Source organism: Dipodomys ordii, unplaced genomic scaffold (assembly GCF_000151885.1).
Source record: "Dipodomys ordii isolate 6190 unplaced genomic scaffold, Dord_2.0 Scaffold135, whole genome shotgun sequence".
NCBI lineage: Eukaryota > Metazoa > Chordata > Mammalia > Rodentia > Heteromyidae > Dipodomys > Dipodomys ordii.
In genome coordinates this window covers 758,152-771,145 of record NW_012267351.1, presented here as the reverse complement: position 1 = coordinate 771,145, position 12,994 = coordinate 758,152, and the positions used below count along the sequence as shown (strand labels likewise).

Here is a 12,994-nt window from a genome sequence, read left to right as displayed (position 1 = left end):
AAAATACTATTTATCCCCTCCAGCAAGTGCAGATTTTGAGCAAAGCCTTCGGAAAGCAGCAGGTAGGGAGATGGAAATGAGAACGCCTTTCTCCCACCTGGAATCGGTTTCTGATCAAGCCTGGAAATGCAATCTAGAGGGGGCTCAACAGGAATCAGCTGGGGGGACTCAAGTGAAAGGCACATCTTTAAAATGAGTGGGGAGGGGACTTTATCTCCACCATCTGGGAACCTCGGAGCAGAAAGTTCTAGAAGGAGTTTCCTGGATTTCACGCACCACACGTGTTTCTCATTGCTAGCTGGAGACAGCCCAGTAGCTGTGAGCCGCTGGCCTGACAGAGCAGGGTTGAACTGCAGACCGAGTACAGTTTCAAGGCAGGCAGAAAAAAGAAGGAATGCCGATCAGGAAATTCCCCAGGCCTGGGCAGGGACTTGGCGATAGAGCTGCAGTTGGAAAATCTGACTAGGGCAGCTCCCGACACACGCAGGGCCCGCTCACACGCAGGGCGGCCTGCTTCACGACCGCCTAGGGAACTGCAGGACTTGGGGGCGATTTCCAGCGGAGAAACGGACAGGAAAGGTAAGACCCCCCCCCACTCCCCACCTACCTAGGCAGTTTGTAAACTTCCAGACTCTCCACTTCTTTGTGCGATGTGATTTGATTTGACTTTTTTTTTCAACGGGGCAAAAGGTACTGGGGAAAGTTAACACGGAGTTGCTAACACTGATCTATAAAGCAAAGTCTGGGAAATATTTCCTTGATCACCAGCCTCCCTCCCCCCCCCCAGCCCCATCTGTAACTTTTCCTTTCTTCCGGGCAGGGAAGATAATCTGAAATGAAATTGTCTTTACGCTTTCCTTCACGGGGAGCTGGAAGATGGGCATTTGGAAAAGAAAATGGCTCTTGTTTTTTTGGAGGGAACCAGACTTTGAAATTTCTATTTTGGAAAATACTTGCCATGGAGGAAGAGGAGGAGAAGGAGGAGAGAGAGAGAGAGAAACAGAGCAACAGAGGGAATCTGAGTTAGAGTCTGTGTGTAGGAGTTCCTGGCAAGCTTTACTTTCCTGCAGGATTTTGACTTTCATTATATGAGATTTGACTGGCGGTGGTAATATGGCTTGAAATATATGCTGGGTTGTAATTGTGTTTGTGTCATTGCTGTTAGTGATTCTCAGTGGAAGGAGTCTGCCTATAGTTTTCACTTTAAAAACAACAACAAAAAAGCTTTTCTATTTTAAAAAAGAAAAGAAAACTGCAACAGGAAACACTAGTTTGTTTTTCCAAAGTTATTGTTAAAGGTGGAGATGTAATGGCTTAGACGTTATTGTATTGATCGGTTGGTTTTATTTTATACCTACCTGGAAATAGTGCTTGCAGAAGGAAAAACAGATATTAACTAATTTGCCACAAGTTTTTTCCCCCTTTCTTGTTATGGTTCAGCTTGGGTTCTCTCGTACTCATTTTTGTGGGGGGGGGGTCGGTAATATTACAACGTAGGTTTGTTTCTGTTTTTCTTTTTTTTTTTCCTTATAGGAAGACTGCATTATCTTTTTATTCTGTTTGGTTTTTAATAGACATGTAATGCAATAGCATTACATTTTGGGGGCTGGTTCAGCTCAGATAAATTCCATTACTGGAATTTATGAGCAGCTGAATGGCTAGTAGAAAAGGGGGTGTTTTTTAAAAGGGGCTTGGCCAACAGCCTGTCAGAGAGAGGAATGAAAGCGTGGATAGCTAAGAGCAACTAGACCCTACTGGCTGGTTCTCATGAAAACACTTGTGACTGCAAGTTCCCTTTCTGAAATCCTGAGTTCCTGGGAGCTTGTGAAGTTCAGGAGAGACTCCTACCCACATGACGTAGAGTGGGTGGGGCACGAGTGGGCAGAGGGTCCCGATGGTCAGCTGGCCATTTGGTTTTATGTTCTGCAGCTTTGTACCTGCAGGAGGGTCTTCGGGGTTCCTTAATCTAGGGTGAGCTCAGGAATGTGTTCTTTATTAGCCTTGTCGCCCGGTGGGATAGGAAGGGTTGGGGGAACTGCAGTTAGCAGTCCGGACAGGCTGTTTGTCCCGAATGCCACCGCAGATTCCCAGCTGACACAAGCCCAGCCCACAGCCGTGCGATGGGAGGCTTCGGGGAGCTCAAATATCACAGGCTCTAAATTTAGTGCGTGTCAAGCACTCAGGGAGAGGCATAAAATAGCAACCCCAGGTTTCAAGATCGGGAAGAACAGTGCCAAAAACTTGCAAGTAAACTCTGGAGTTAACTTGGCGAAGTAAAGCAGAGCAGACTCCCATGTACAAGGAGAAATGGAGAAGAAGTAGAAGAGGGAAGAGGAGGAGGAATGTGGGGCAGAGGCGGAGGCAGAAAGGACAGAGGACTGGCCATGACTGGACAGGGAGGAGACCTTCGTGGGGGACAGGCTGGGTGTGAGACCTGGGGTTAGAGACAGGAAAAGCCCACCAGGGCGGGGCTGAAGGGGCAGCGGATGGTGCCCCTCCTAACAGTGGGAGACCTCAGGGACAAACTGCCAGGCCTTGCCTTCTGGAACTAATCAGAAAGCACATTTTGTAAGAATAGCATAGCCGCTGAGGGCTCAGATTTCCTAAGCGGGAGGGAGCAGCTCTGAAGGCTTTCTTTTTAACCCTTATTTGTCCCATGGACATGAGAGGCCCCTGGAGTGTAGAAAAGGGGTCCCATGGAGAGGAGGGAGGGCATTCCTCACACAGCAGCTTGGCTTCAGGCCCTGTCTATCTGTCATCACTCTTGAGATAAAACTTTTGATGAGCCAGGCGCTGGTGGCTTGTGCCTGTAATCCTAGCTACTCAGGAGGCTGAGATCTCAGGATCACAGTTCAAAGCCAGCTGGGGGAAAGAAAGTCTGTGAGACTCCTATCTCCAATTAACCACCAGAAAACCGGAAGTGGCGCTGTGGCTCAAGTGGTAGAGGGCTCCCCTTGAGCTGAAGAGCTGAGGGTCAGTGGCCAAGCCCAGAGTTCAAGCCCCATGACAGACAACAAAATCTTTTGATGGAGAAACGGTGCTATATGTATGCTTGATTCTGATGACAAGATGACTTTATTTTTCTGTTAAATGTTTATTTTTTTTTATTTTTTATTTTTTGGGTCTGGTCGTGGGGCCTAAACTCTGGGCCTGGGCGCTGTCCCTCAGCTCTTCAGCTCAAGGCTAGCGCTCTACCACTTGAGCCACAGCACCACTTCTGGCTTTTTTCTTTTTGCTTATGTGGTGCTGAGGATTCGAACCCAGGGCCTCAGGCATGCAAGACAAGCACTCTACCACCTTCCCAGCCCTTCTGTTAAATTTTTAAAATCCACATTGTTGGTTGTCCTAGGGTTTGGCAGAGAAACAGACAGACAGACAGACAGACAGACAGACAGATAGATAGATAGATAGATGCAAACATATAGATGCATACATACAGATAGATACATACATGCATACATAGATGATATATAGGTAGATAGATACATAGATGAAAGATGGATGGATGTAGTTAGGTATAAATAAAGGTAAAACACAGACATATAGATAAAGGTGGGTATATATGTAGATAAATCAAGGTAGATATATAGATATGTGGATAGGATTGAGCTGAATTGTCCAGGCTCGTGTCTTGTATGGCCTGAATTCCTTCACAGCTCCTGTGATTTCACCTTTGCTGCAGCACAGAAAGGTGATGGTCTTATCATTGTTCCCAATTCCCATTGTCAACTAGTATGCCCTGCTTCCTGTAAAGGCAGCCATGTAAGCCAGAGTAGGGGGTATCCCCTTCCCTCCACCACCTGGCGGGCAGGCCCGCAGGACTCCGGGAGGACCGTGTGTCACCACGGTTCACTCTGCGAATGAAGCCTGTGAGATTGCTGGTGGCTGGAGTAATGGAGTTCAGCGGAGTGCAGTTGGCTGGGATGCCATGGCTCTTATTCTTCTTTGTCAACCCACGAAGCCCGGCTCCTCTTAAAACAAGCTAAGCTCTCTGATAAAAAGCCCTGGACCACCAGGGATTAGGTTCTCTCTGCTTGGGCAGACCACGTTTCCTCCCAGGGAAAATCTGATAGAATCAGATTCCTGTACACACCTTGGCAATACTACTGCTGCTGCGGGGCCGTCATTCGTGAGGTTGAAGAGGTCCACTACAGAATGGAGTGAGGAGCTGAGTAAATCGGCATCAGGCTGGGCTCCCTTCTTCTGCGTCATTCAATAGATTGTGTTCAGCTAACTCTGATTGAGGTTATGGGGCTGGACATGGCTTTCTTGCTTTTTCTTTTTTCCTTCCTTCCTTTTTCTTCTTCTTTTCTCTCCTGTGACATTAGTGTTCTGAACTCACAGCCTCTGCTTTTCAGTGTGGCAATCATGCTTGCTGCTGGAAACTGTACGCAAATTACAAAATGACCCCAAATAAGGTGAGCCATTTTCTTTTAGATCGCAGATTTCTTTCGCAGCCCATGTAAATAGCAGAACAGAGTGGCCAGATAATGGTCAAGCAAGATCTACTGAATCGATGCCAATTTTATGGAACTGTTGAATCACTACTGAAGGCAGCTTCTGATTTTTCTGTAACAGTTTTTCTTTTTTTTTAAATGCTACTGTAAAAGTTTATGAGTTTCAGGGAGCTATCAAAGATGGTGTATTCCCTGTCTAGATTTAAAGCAACACATACCCTGACTGAATTAGAGTCATCATTCAATTATTCAATAATTTGACTTAAAGTTTATATCCATGTGGAAAAACTCTAGCTAAAATAATTTTCAAACCTGTGGTTTTAATTAATAGTGATGTACTCTTCTGGCCAATTATTCACGTAAGTCTAAGTTTATTTTAACACAAGAATTGAGAGAACAGGGTCAAGTAAGGTGGCTCATGCTTGTTTCCCCAGCTACTTAGGAGGTAGAAATAGGAATCATGGTTTGAGGCTAGCTGGAGCAAAAGTTAGCAAGATCCTATCTTAACAAATAAGCCAGGCATGGTAGCATATACCTGTAATTCCAGCTACTTGGCAGGCTGAGAAGGAGAAGGAGGATGACAGTCTAAGACAAGCCTGGGTGGTGGAGGCAGGGAGATTGTAGTTCAAGCCCAGCTGAAAGAAGGAGTTTGGAAGACTCCATCTCTACCAGTGGCTGGGAGCAGTAACACCTGCCAGTCATCTTCAGCAACACAAGGAAGTGGATCTGAGTCCATGGCAGCCCAGTACGTTACCTTGACAATAAGGACTGGAGGTGTGGCTCAAGTGGCAAAGCCGCTGCCTAGCAAGTGCCAGGCCCTGCATTAAATCCTACTGCTCCCCACAAAACCAAAACATTTAGTCTATTTGCCACATTGTACTGGTCTCGCAAGTGTCTGTCATCATTTATGCATACTTTGCTTTATTGTGGGTGCCAATCCTGGGATTTGAACTGGGGGTTAGATTAAACAGTCGTAGATCGCAGTAAATGATTAGAAACATCGGGGTTCATTTTTAGGAATCGGTTGACATGCATGTTTAAGAGTCAGTTGACATACAAATTTAAATAGCCAACATGTTAAAAAAAAATTCACTTCTGCCTAGGCTTGCTGTTGAAAAATGCACTTCCTGACTAGCCTACTTGTTGAAAAATTCACTTCCTGTATACTTTAATGAGATTGACCCTTAGCTATAGGAAATAGGCCAGGATTGTAAAATATACTCATCTATGTAAACATGGAAATGTAAATGTGTTCGTGCTTAGAACATGTATATTACATGTAGCCTCTCTGAATAGTGGCCATCTCTGACAGATTCTTTTTTTAATGTTTGTAAAATGGTTTCTAAATGGAAGGAGTTTAAAGTATGACAAGATTTTCTGAAATTCATGTGATTTTTTGTTACATGTCCTTGTCTGATTTTCAGTAAAAGTTACTCAGTGTTTATAGATTACAATCTTTAGAAAACCAAATCAGAAAATGCAAATATCTTAATTCCAGAAAGTCTGTTAGAAAAGAAAATTCCATTCCTAGTCTACAAAACAGGAATTTAGTCTTCTGGATGAATTTTACAGAAGAAAAAAAAATAATGATGCTAGTTACTTGAATCAAGAAGAAAAGTGATGACTTGTTACGATTTCCTAAATCTTGCCAGACCTTTGTAATCCAAAACTGATGACTTGTATGGATGGCTGAATAGATAGAGCCCTTGAAAGTAAATAGTGTTCAGCCAGAAACCACACAATTAACTTGGCTAAATGGGAGGTTCTCTCTGTGTCAAGTTAATCCAAAAATGGTTAATTCCCCAGTGAACTCTGGCAAGTGTAGTGAGCCCAGAAGGAAACTTATGCCTGCTCTGTGTGTGCCACCAATCATGATGTTTACTTTTCCATTTACTGGAAATTTTAATCTGTGTATCACCAAAGCAATGCCACTTCTCTCTAATTTATATCAACCAAGTTTCTCTTGGACAAGACCGAGTGGTAGGGCTCAAACTCAGGTCCTGACATTTGCCAGGCAGATTCTCTACCACTTGAGCCACCCCCTAGCACTTTTTGCTGATTTACTTATTTTTCTTACTGGACCTCAAAACTTGTAACAAGTCCAAGTCATAAACTTTGCCCTTGATTCTGTAACGTCACATGTGACTCTGGATAGGAACCCTTGAAGGCCAGAGATCGTGGGTTTCAGTCTCTCAAAACTAGATCTTTAGGAAGCTGCTCATCTCTTCTATCAAACAACTACTGACACTGGAACCTGGCTGGTTCGATTATGACACTGCCCTGTTAATTGATTGAAAGTCTAGTTGATAGTCAAACAATGGATAGATCTTTTTTTTTTCCACCTTGAATTTCTGGGACAAACCTAATTGCATTTGGTGCATAGGATCCAGATTGTGTCAGCTGGGAGGGTTTCTAAGCAGACTGAAACTGAAGGAGCTGTGGTGATACTTTTGGATTTAAGCCTTTTTAGCTCTGGCGTAATTGTTTCTTCATTTCTTTTTAAAATTTAAAACTTCATTGATGTTAGAGAAGTGACGTACAGGGGATTAGGTAATAAGTACATTTTCTTTCCTACAGTGTCTTCCCTTTCCTCCCAGTTTTTCCCTCCCATCTCCACCCATGAGTTTCATCAGTGTCCGAAGAACTTTGCTGCTGCACTTTTTCCCTGGAGTTCTGTGGTCTCTCCTCCCTTCCCAAAGATGCACATGTGAATAAACCATACATAAAGAAGAAGAATCATCAAAAATTAGAACTAAAAAAAAATCTCTGGTTTCCATATCTTGGAACTCAAGATATATCTCTAAATATACCATTTTATATAACTATAAAGAAGCACATAGGGATTTCGGCCTTGGTCATTCTCTCCCAAGAAAATCCTCTTTTGGTCTCAGCATGTGTGAGGGTCTAGAATCCTGCATAATTTATCTTACCGCACTGCATGTTAGATCCGGTTTGTGCATCGCAGAGAACAAGCTTCGTTTGTCTCTCTGAACTTGGCTTGCCTCACTTAACATGGTTTGTTCTCGTTTCATCCATTTGTTTCCCTGCGAGTGACACGATCTTATTCTTCCTAATGGCTGTGTAAAATCCCACTGTGTGTAGGTCTCACATTTTGGGGGGATCCCCTCATCTATTGCAGGGCAGAGTTGTGCAAGTTTCACTCCTTGTTTACTACTAGAGAAGAGCTTCGCTACTTAACACCGCCTTTCATCGATGTTGTTTAAGGGTTACTCCTCCCCCCAATCTAACCTCGAGGCCTTCGATAGACCTCTTAAGTGCACGCCCCATTCCCCAAAACATTGAAAAAATGGCTTCCTGGTTTGGGGGGAGTCCCTTTTCTTCCTGGAGGTGTGGATGTCCCAACCTATCAAGTGAAGAGCTAGGGCAGACTTGGGAGGGGTCCCTGGTGACCCCCCATAACAGAGTTTTACAGCAGCCAGCAAGGTGAGAACTTGAGGTGGCAGGCAGCCCCCTCTCTTTAGCACTCGAGTTTTTGCATTGCTTTTTTCCCTCTCTCTCTCTTCATCCTTTGTTTCCCAGCAGTTTCATGGGCTTCCCTCTCCACTCGTTCCTTCCAGATGCCTCAGGAACAGTACCCACACCACCGGAGTGCTATGGCCAGTGCCGAGGGGCCGCAGGTGTACAAAGTGGGGATTTACGGCTGGCGGAAAAGATGCCTGTACTTCTTTGTCCTGCTCCTCATGATTTTAATCCTGGTGAACTTGGCCATGACCATCTGGATTCTCAAAGTCATGAACTTCACAATTGTAAGTAACACCAGCACCGCCGCCGTGTTTCCTTCCTGCTGGAGGGAAGGGCAAGCGCAAGGCAAGACCAGACCGTGAAGGAATGTTGATAAGGCCCAATAGTGGGGTTCCACAAGCTGTGAGGTGTTCGGATCCCAAAGGATTTCTGTCCAGCTGATCAAGTTCCTGAATGGGTCTTTGGTTGGTTGGTTGGTTGTTTTTGGTCAGTTGGTCTCGGGGCTTGAACTCGGCCTGGGCACTGTCCCTGAGCTCTTCAGCTCAAGGCTAACGCTCTACCACTTTGAACCACTTCCCATTTTCTTATCATTACTTGGAGATAAGAGTCTCACAGACTTCCCTGCCCAGGCTGGCTTTGAACTGTGGGCTTCAGATCTCAGCCTCAGGAGTAGCTAGATTACAGGCATGAGCCACCCTCCTCTGGTTAATCTCACTGTTTTTGAGGCTGAAGACCCAACTCAGAGGCACTTTGTCATTTGAGCTGTTTTGAATGATTTCCTTTCTTTAGATAATGTGTTTTTTGGTGTCTTGTCATTTCCAGTCATTTGAATAAAGGATACATAAAGAAATGGAATAAATTAAGTTAAAATTTTTTTACCAGTTTTTGTAGCAAGTATAAAAGGTTTCACGATGCCAGAGCTGACCAACCTGAGTGAACTTAGGCTGTGAGCATGTTCTCAGAATTTCAGCTGTCTAGTACGCCTGCCTGTCCATTGCTGTGATTCTCTGACTTTAGGGAGGAAAATGTTTCTTGCTACTGCATAGGTGAAATGGAAATGACCAAAATCTAGCTGTGTTTCATTTTGTGGGGATTTGTGTAGATACATTTTTGGAAGGAAAAAAAATGCTTGCTGTCCCGACTGGACATGTCCTTGTTGGAGTTCATATTAAAAACCCTAGCAATACAACTAGAGGTATTTTTCCCCTGAGGTTCTTTCCTTAGTGATTTCAGTCGAGCTAAGTAATACAACTTTACTAATGAAGAGATAGTGGGCAGAATCCGCTGCCCCGAAGAGTCATTTCTTGTCCTGTTGTCCAAAGTTTATATTTAGATGGCCAATAAAAACTCCTATGTATATAAAGAAATAGGGCCCTAACAGAATGAAACATGAGAGTTTGTGTACAAATCCCTGGTAGGATCGTGCATAGTTGTATAAGGTTTGTTTTTCTGCTGTTGAGCTGTGGCTGGTCCTATTTTGTCACCTTTGCTTGAACAGTAAGTCCTGTGACTCCCTTTCTCCATCTTTGGGGAGAAGGCCCTCTTCCGTGCTCCTGTAGCTTTTGTTTATGCCGCTCCTGTGACCCCTGCAGGCCGGAAGCCTCGCATGTATTTCCCAGCTGTGCTGAACTTTTAAGAGAAAAAGGGAGCTGCATGTTTTGTACGTGTGTGATGATGGCCTCTCTCTCAGAGTAGGGTGTCCTGATGCCTGAGTTCAATGAAGTCTCTAAACCGAAGTTAGAAATAGTGCTTCGGGCATGGGAGTGGCTCACGTTGTAATACTTGCATTAAAGCTAGGAAGCGATGTCATCAAAAGTCACCTAATGCTACAGAGTTCTGTCTTGGGGGTAAAAAGAGGAATGATTTAAAATGTACACACACACACATACACCACACACAGACACACACACACATACACACACACGTACAGAGAGAAGCTTCTGCATTGGAGCATCAACTCTGGAAAATGGTGTCCGTCAGCTTCCACAGAGCCATGGGAAGGCCAAGGCAAACAGTCAGTCAACAGGGTTGGAGCACATGAGCGTCTCTTTCTGATTTAGACTCAATTAGACCAGTTCTGAACTTGGACAACCTTTATAGTTAGAAGTAAGTATTTGGTAAGGGAAGAGAGGCGTGATCGGATTGTCAGTCAAGAAAACTTGCTGGTGAGGACGCAACGGGGTGGAGCAAAGTGTGGGCTAAAGATCCTTCCTCCCAAGTCACAGGGCACACCATGACCAGAGAGGAACCGGCCTGTTCTGTGATGTTCTTAGTTAGAACTTTCAAAACTTACATGTTAGAAGCAGAACGCTGGTGGTTCACACCTGTAATCCTAGCTGCTCAGGGTTCTGAGACCTGAGGATCATGGTTCAAAAGCCAGCTCAGGCAGGAAAGTATCTGAGATTCTTATTTCCAGCTAGCCAGCAGAAGGCTGGAAGTGGAGGTGTGGATAAAGTAGTAGAGCACTAGCCTTGAGTGAAAAGCTAAGGGATAGCTCCCAGGCCCTGTTCAAGTCTGGGTGCCAGAACAAAAAAAGGAAAAGTGAGAAGAACATACATATTTGGAATGCCCCTTCACTGTGTACATGTGTGAGCTTGAGTGAACAGTGTGGTATTAAGATAATAACCTGTATGAAATCAACTATTCCCCATCATGTAGTAAACTGATTGCCCAAGTGGGGAGTCAGACTTTACCAAACTGAGTACTAAACGGGGGTGAGAATCCCATCCTGATTAGCCATAATTGGTGCTTTAGCACACCAACACCTTCGCACCACTAAAACTGCAGCTTGAGGAAATTGGTCTTGCCCTGCAAGTTAAAAGCATATTTTCCCATCCATCACAGCACAAGACATATTCTCTCAGAATTATATTCCTACTTCGCAAATACTAACTTACCATGAAGATCTTTGCAAGGAAATAAAAAAGCCTGAGGGTTTAAACCCGTGTTCTGCTGGAGACCCTGAGCTGGGAAGGTGGAGGAAATCATGGCGGCAGCAGGTCAGCGTTTTACGCTGATGCTGGAAACTTGGACTATGTAGAGAGCGGGGATCTAGAAGAGTGTATACGGTCATCCCTCACTACATCGTAGTTCATGTACCGCCACTTCCCTGTATTGCGGGTTTTAAAAGTGTGTGTGTGTGTGTGTGTGTGTGTGTGTCTGTGTCTGTCTGTGTGTCTGTGTCTGTGTGTGTGTGTGTATTCTAGCTGATGCCCTCTAATCTAGTGAGCCTAGAGAGGAAATGTCTGAAGATGTTTTGGGGGGACTTGGAAATACACCCAGCATTAAATATTTGGAATTTGACTTTGTGATCACACTTGAATTCAGTGCCACCTTCCCCAAGACCACAGGCTATTAGAGCCCATCCAAACTAGCTGTGTGGATGGACAAGCATTAGGAAGTATTCCTTGTTTCAGAGGTAAATCATAAGACTTGGCAGAAAGGCACCAGTCCTGAGGCTTGAGCTCGGGGCCTGGGCACTGCCCCTGATGTGTTGTGCTCAAAGCTAGCGCTCTACCTCTTGAGCCACAGCTCCACTTTGAGCTTTTTTAGTGGTTAATGGGAAATGAAAATGGCTCATTCCCCTCCATGGAAGAGAGAATATGTGTGCTTTGCTTATATTTTGAACAGCAACCTACCTTAGTTTCTCAAATCTGTGCTGCATGAGAAAGCTAGCATTGCTGTGTCCTCTGCTGGTCAAAGTGCATGACAACTGTAAAACAATAGGCATGTGTGGCTCACACCTGTAATCCTAGCTATTCAGGAGGCTGAGATCTGAAGATCACAGTTCAAAACCATGGTCCAAAAGTCTGTGAGACTCTTACCTCCAGTGAATCACCAGAGAACCTGAAGTGGCACTGTGGCTCAAAGTGGTAGAGTGTGAGCCTTGAGCAAAAAGAGCTCTGGGGCAGCTTCCAGGCCCTGAGTACAAAATAGAAATGTGGGGAGTCATTCCCTCGGACCCTTCCTCCCGTTTTGTGGATGACTAAGAGGAGGGAGAGCAGGAGGTGGCCCAGCTTTGGTGCTGCAGCTGCCTGGGAACTTCTCTAGCGCAAGGATGATGACGCTCGTAGTCTCAGCCCTGTGCCTGGCATGCAGTAGGGGTTCTGTGTGTGTCTTAATTCCAAATTACCTTTTTGCCCACCAGTCACATGGGCTGGTGGATGTTAAGCACTTACACTATCAGTGCTTGGTGCATAGTACGTCCGCAAATTACCTGTAAATGTATGACATCAGTCTCCTGACTCCCTTATCTGTCTGCATTGACTAGAACGATAAAATCAAAATCATGCTTGTCTGTGATCATGTAAGACACGAGTGTTGATTTGTTGAATAGACATTTGCCCAGAACTTGCTTTATCTTTGTCCCGTAGCCCCGGGAGGCAGGTGCCCGTGGGATCTGCGTTTCGAGGATAAGGCAGAGGCCCTGAGAAGCGCACTGGCTTTCCAAGGTCACACAGTTGAGCGGGGAGCTGAGATTGGCTTTCGCCAGAAGTCCGGCTCTCGAGTCCTTGCTCCTCATCAGCACACAGTGCTGCCCATTTTCCAAGGGCTATTTTTCATGAAGACAAATTGAATTTGTTCAGTGCGATGTCTCCGGCATGATTTATTTACCCTCCAGGAAGATAAAGATCCACTGAGGGTCAGAGGAAGGCGTCCTAATACTTGTAGATTGGACACATTGTAAAATAGTAGAAGCCAGAGAGAAGGGCCGGTGTGAGCCATAACTCAGGACCCCAGCTCGCCATCCATTCGGGAAAGGACCAAGGAATAGTGACCCAGTCAAAGTACTGCGGGCGGAGGGGAGTGGGGTTACTCGTGCAGGGGGGAGGAGGAAGGGCCATCATGGGGCTGGAAGACACTGGCTAGAGCTTTGGTGAGCCTCCAGCAAGAGGGACTCCAAGCCTTCGGGAATGAAAGCCTTCCTTGGTTCTGGCCTCCCTCTGGAGGCCCTGGGGGCAAAGGCCACTTGGAAGGCTCGTCTGCAGGCCAGCTTCCCTGCGTATTTGCTTCAGGCTTGCACCTTCAGCCTTCCGGTGCCTATGACCTTCCCT

The 12,994-nt window shown here is 45.4% G+C and overlaps 1 protein-coding gene across 1 annotated transcript in view; it reads left to right on the top strand.

Moving 5' to 3' along the window:
• Positions 1–424: 424 nt before the first annotated feature.
• Sgcd (sarcoglycan, delta (35kDa dystrophin-associated glycoprotein)) overlaps positions 425–12,994 on the top strand; it is a 240,823-nt gene continuing 228,253 nt past the window's right edge. The window contains exons 1-2 of the mRNA XM_013030923.1: positions 425–579; positions 8,036–8,224. Of these exons, the coding sequence (XP_012886377.1) occupies positions 8,036–8,224 (189 nt within the window). The 5' untranslated portion in view covers positions 425–579. The remainder of the gene's footprint in view (positions 580–8,035; positions 8,225–12,994) is intronic.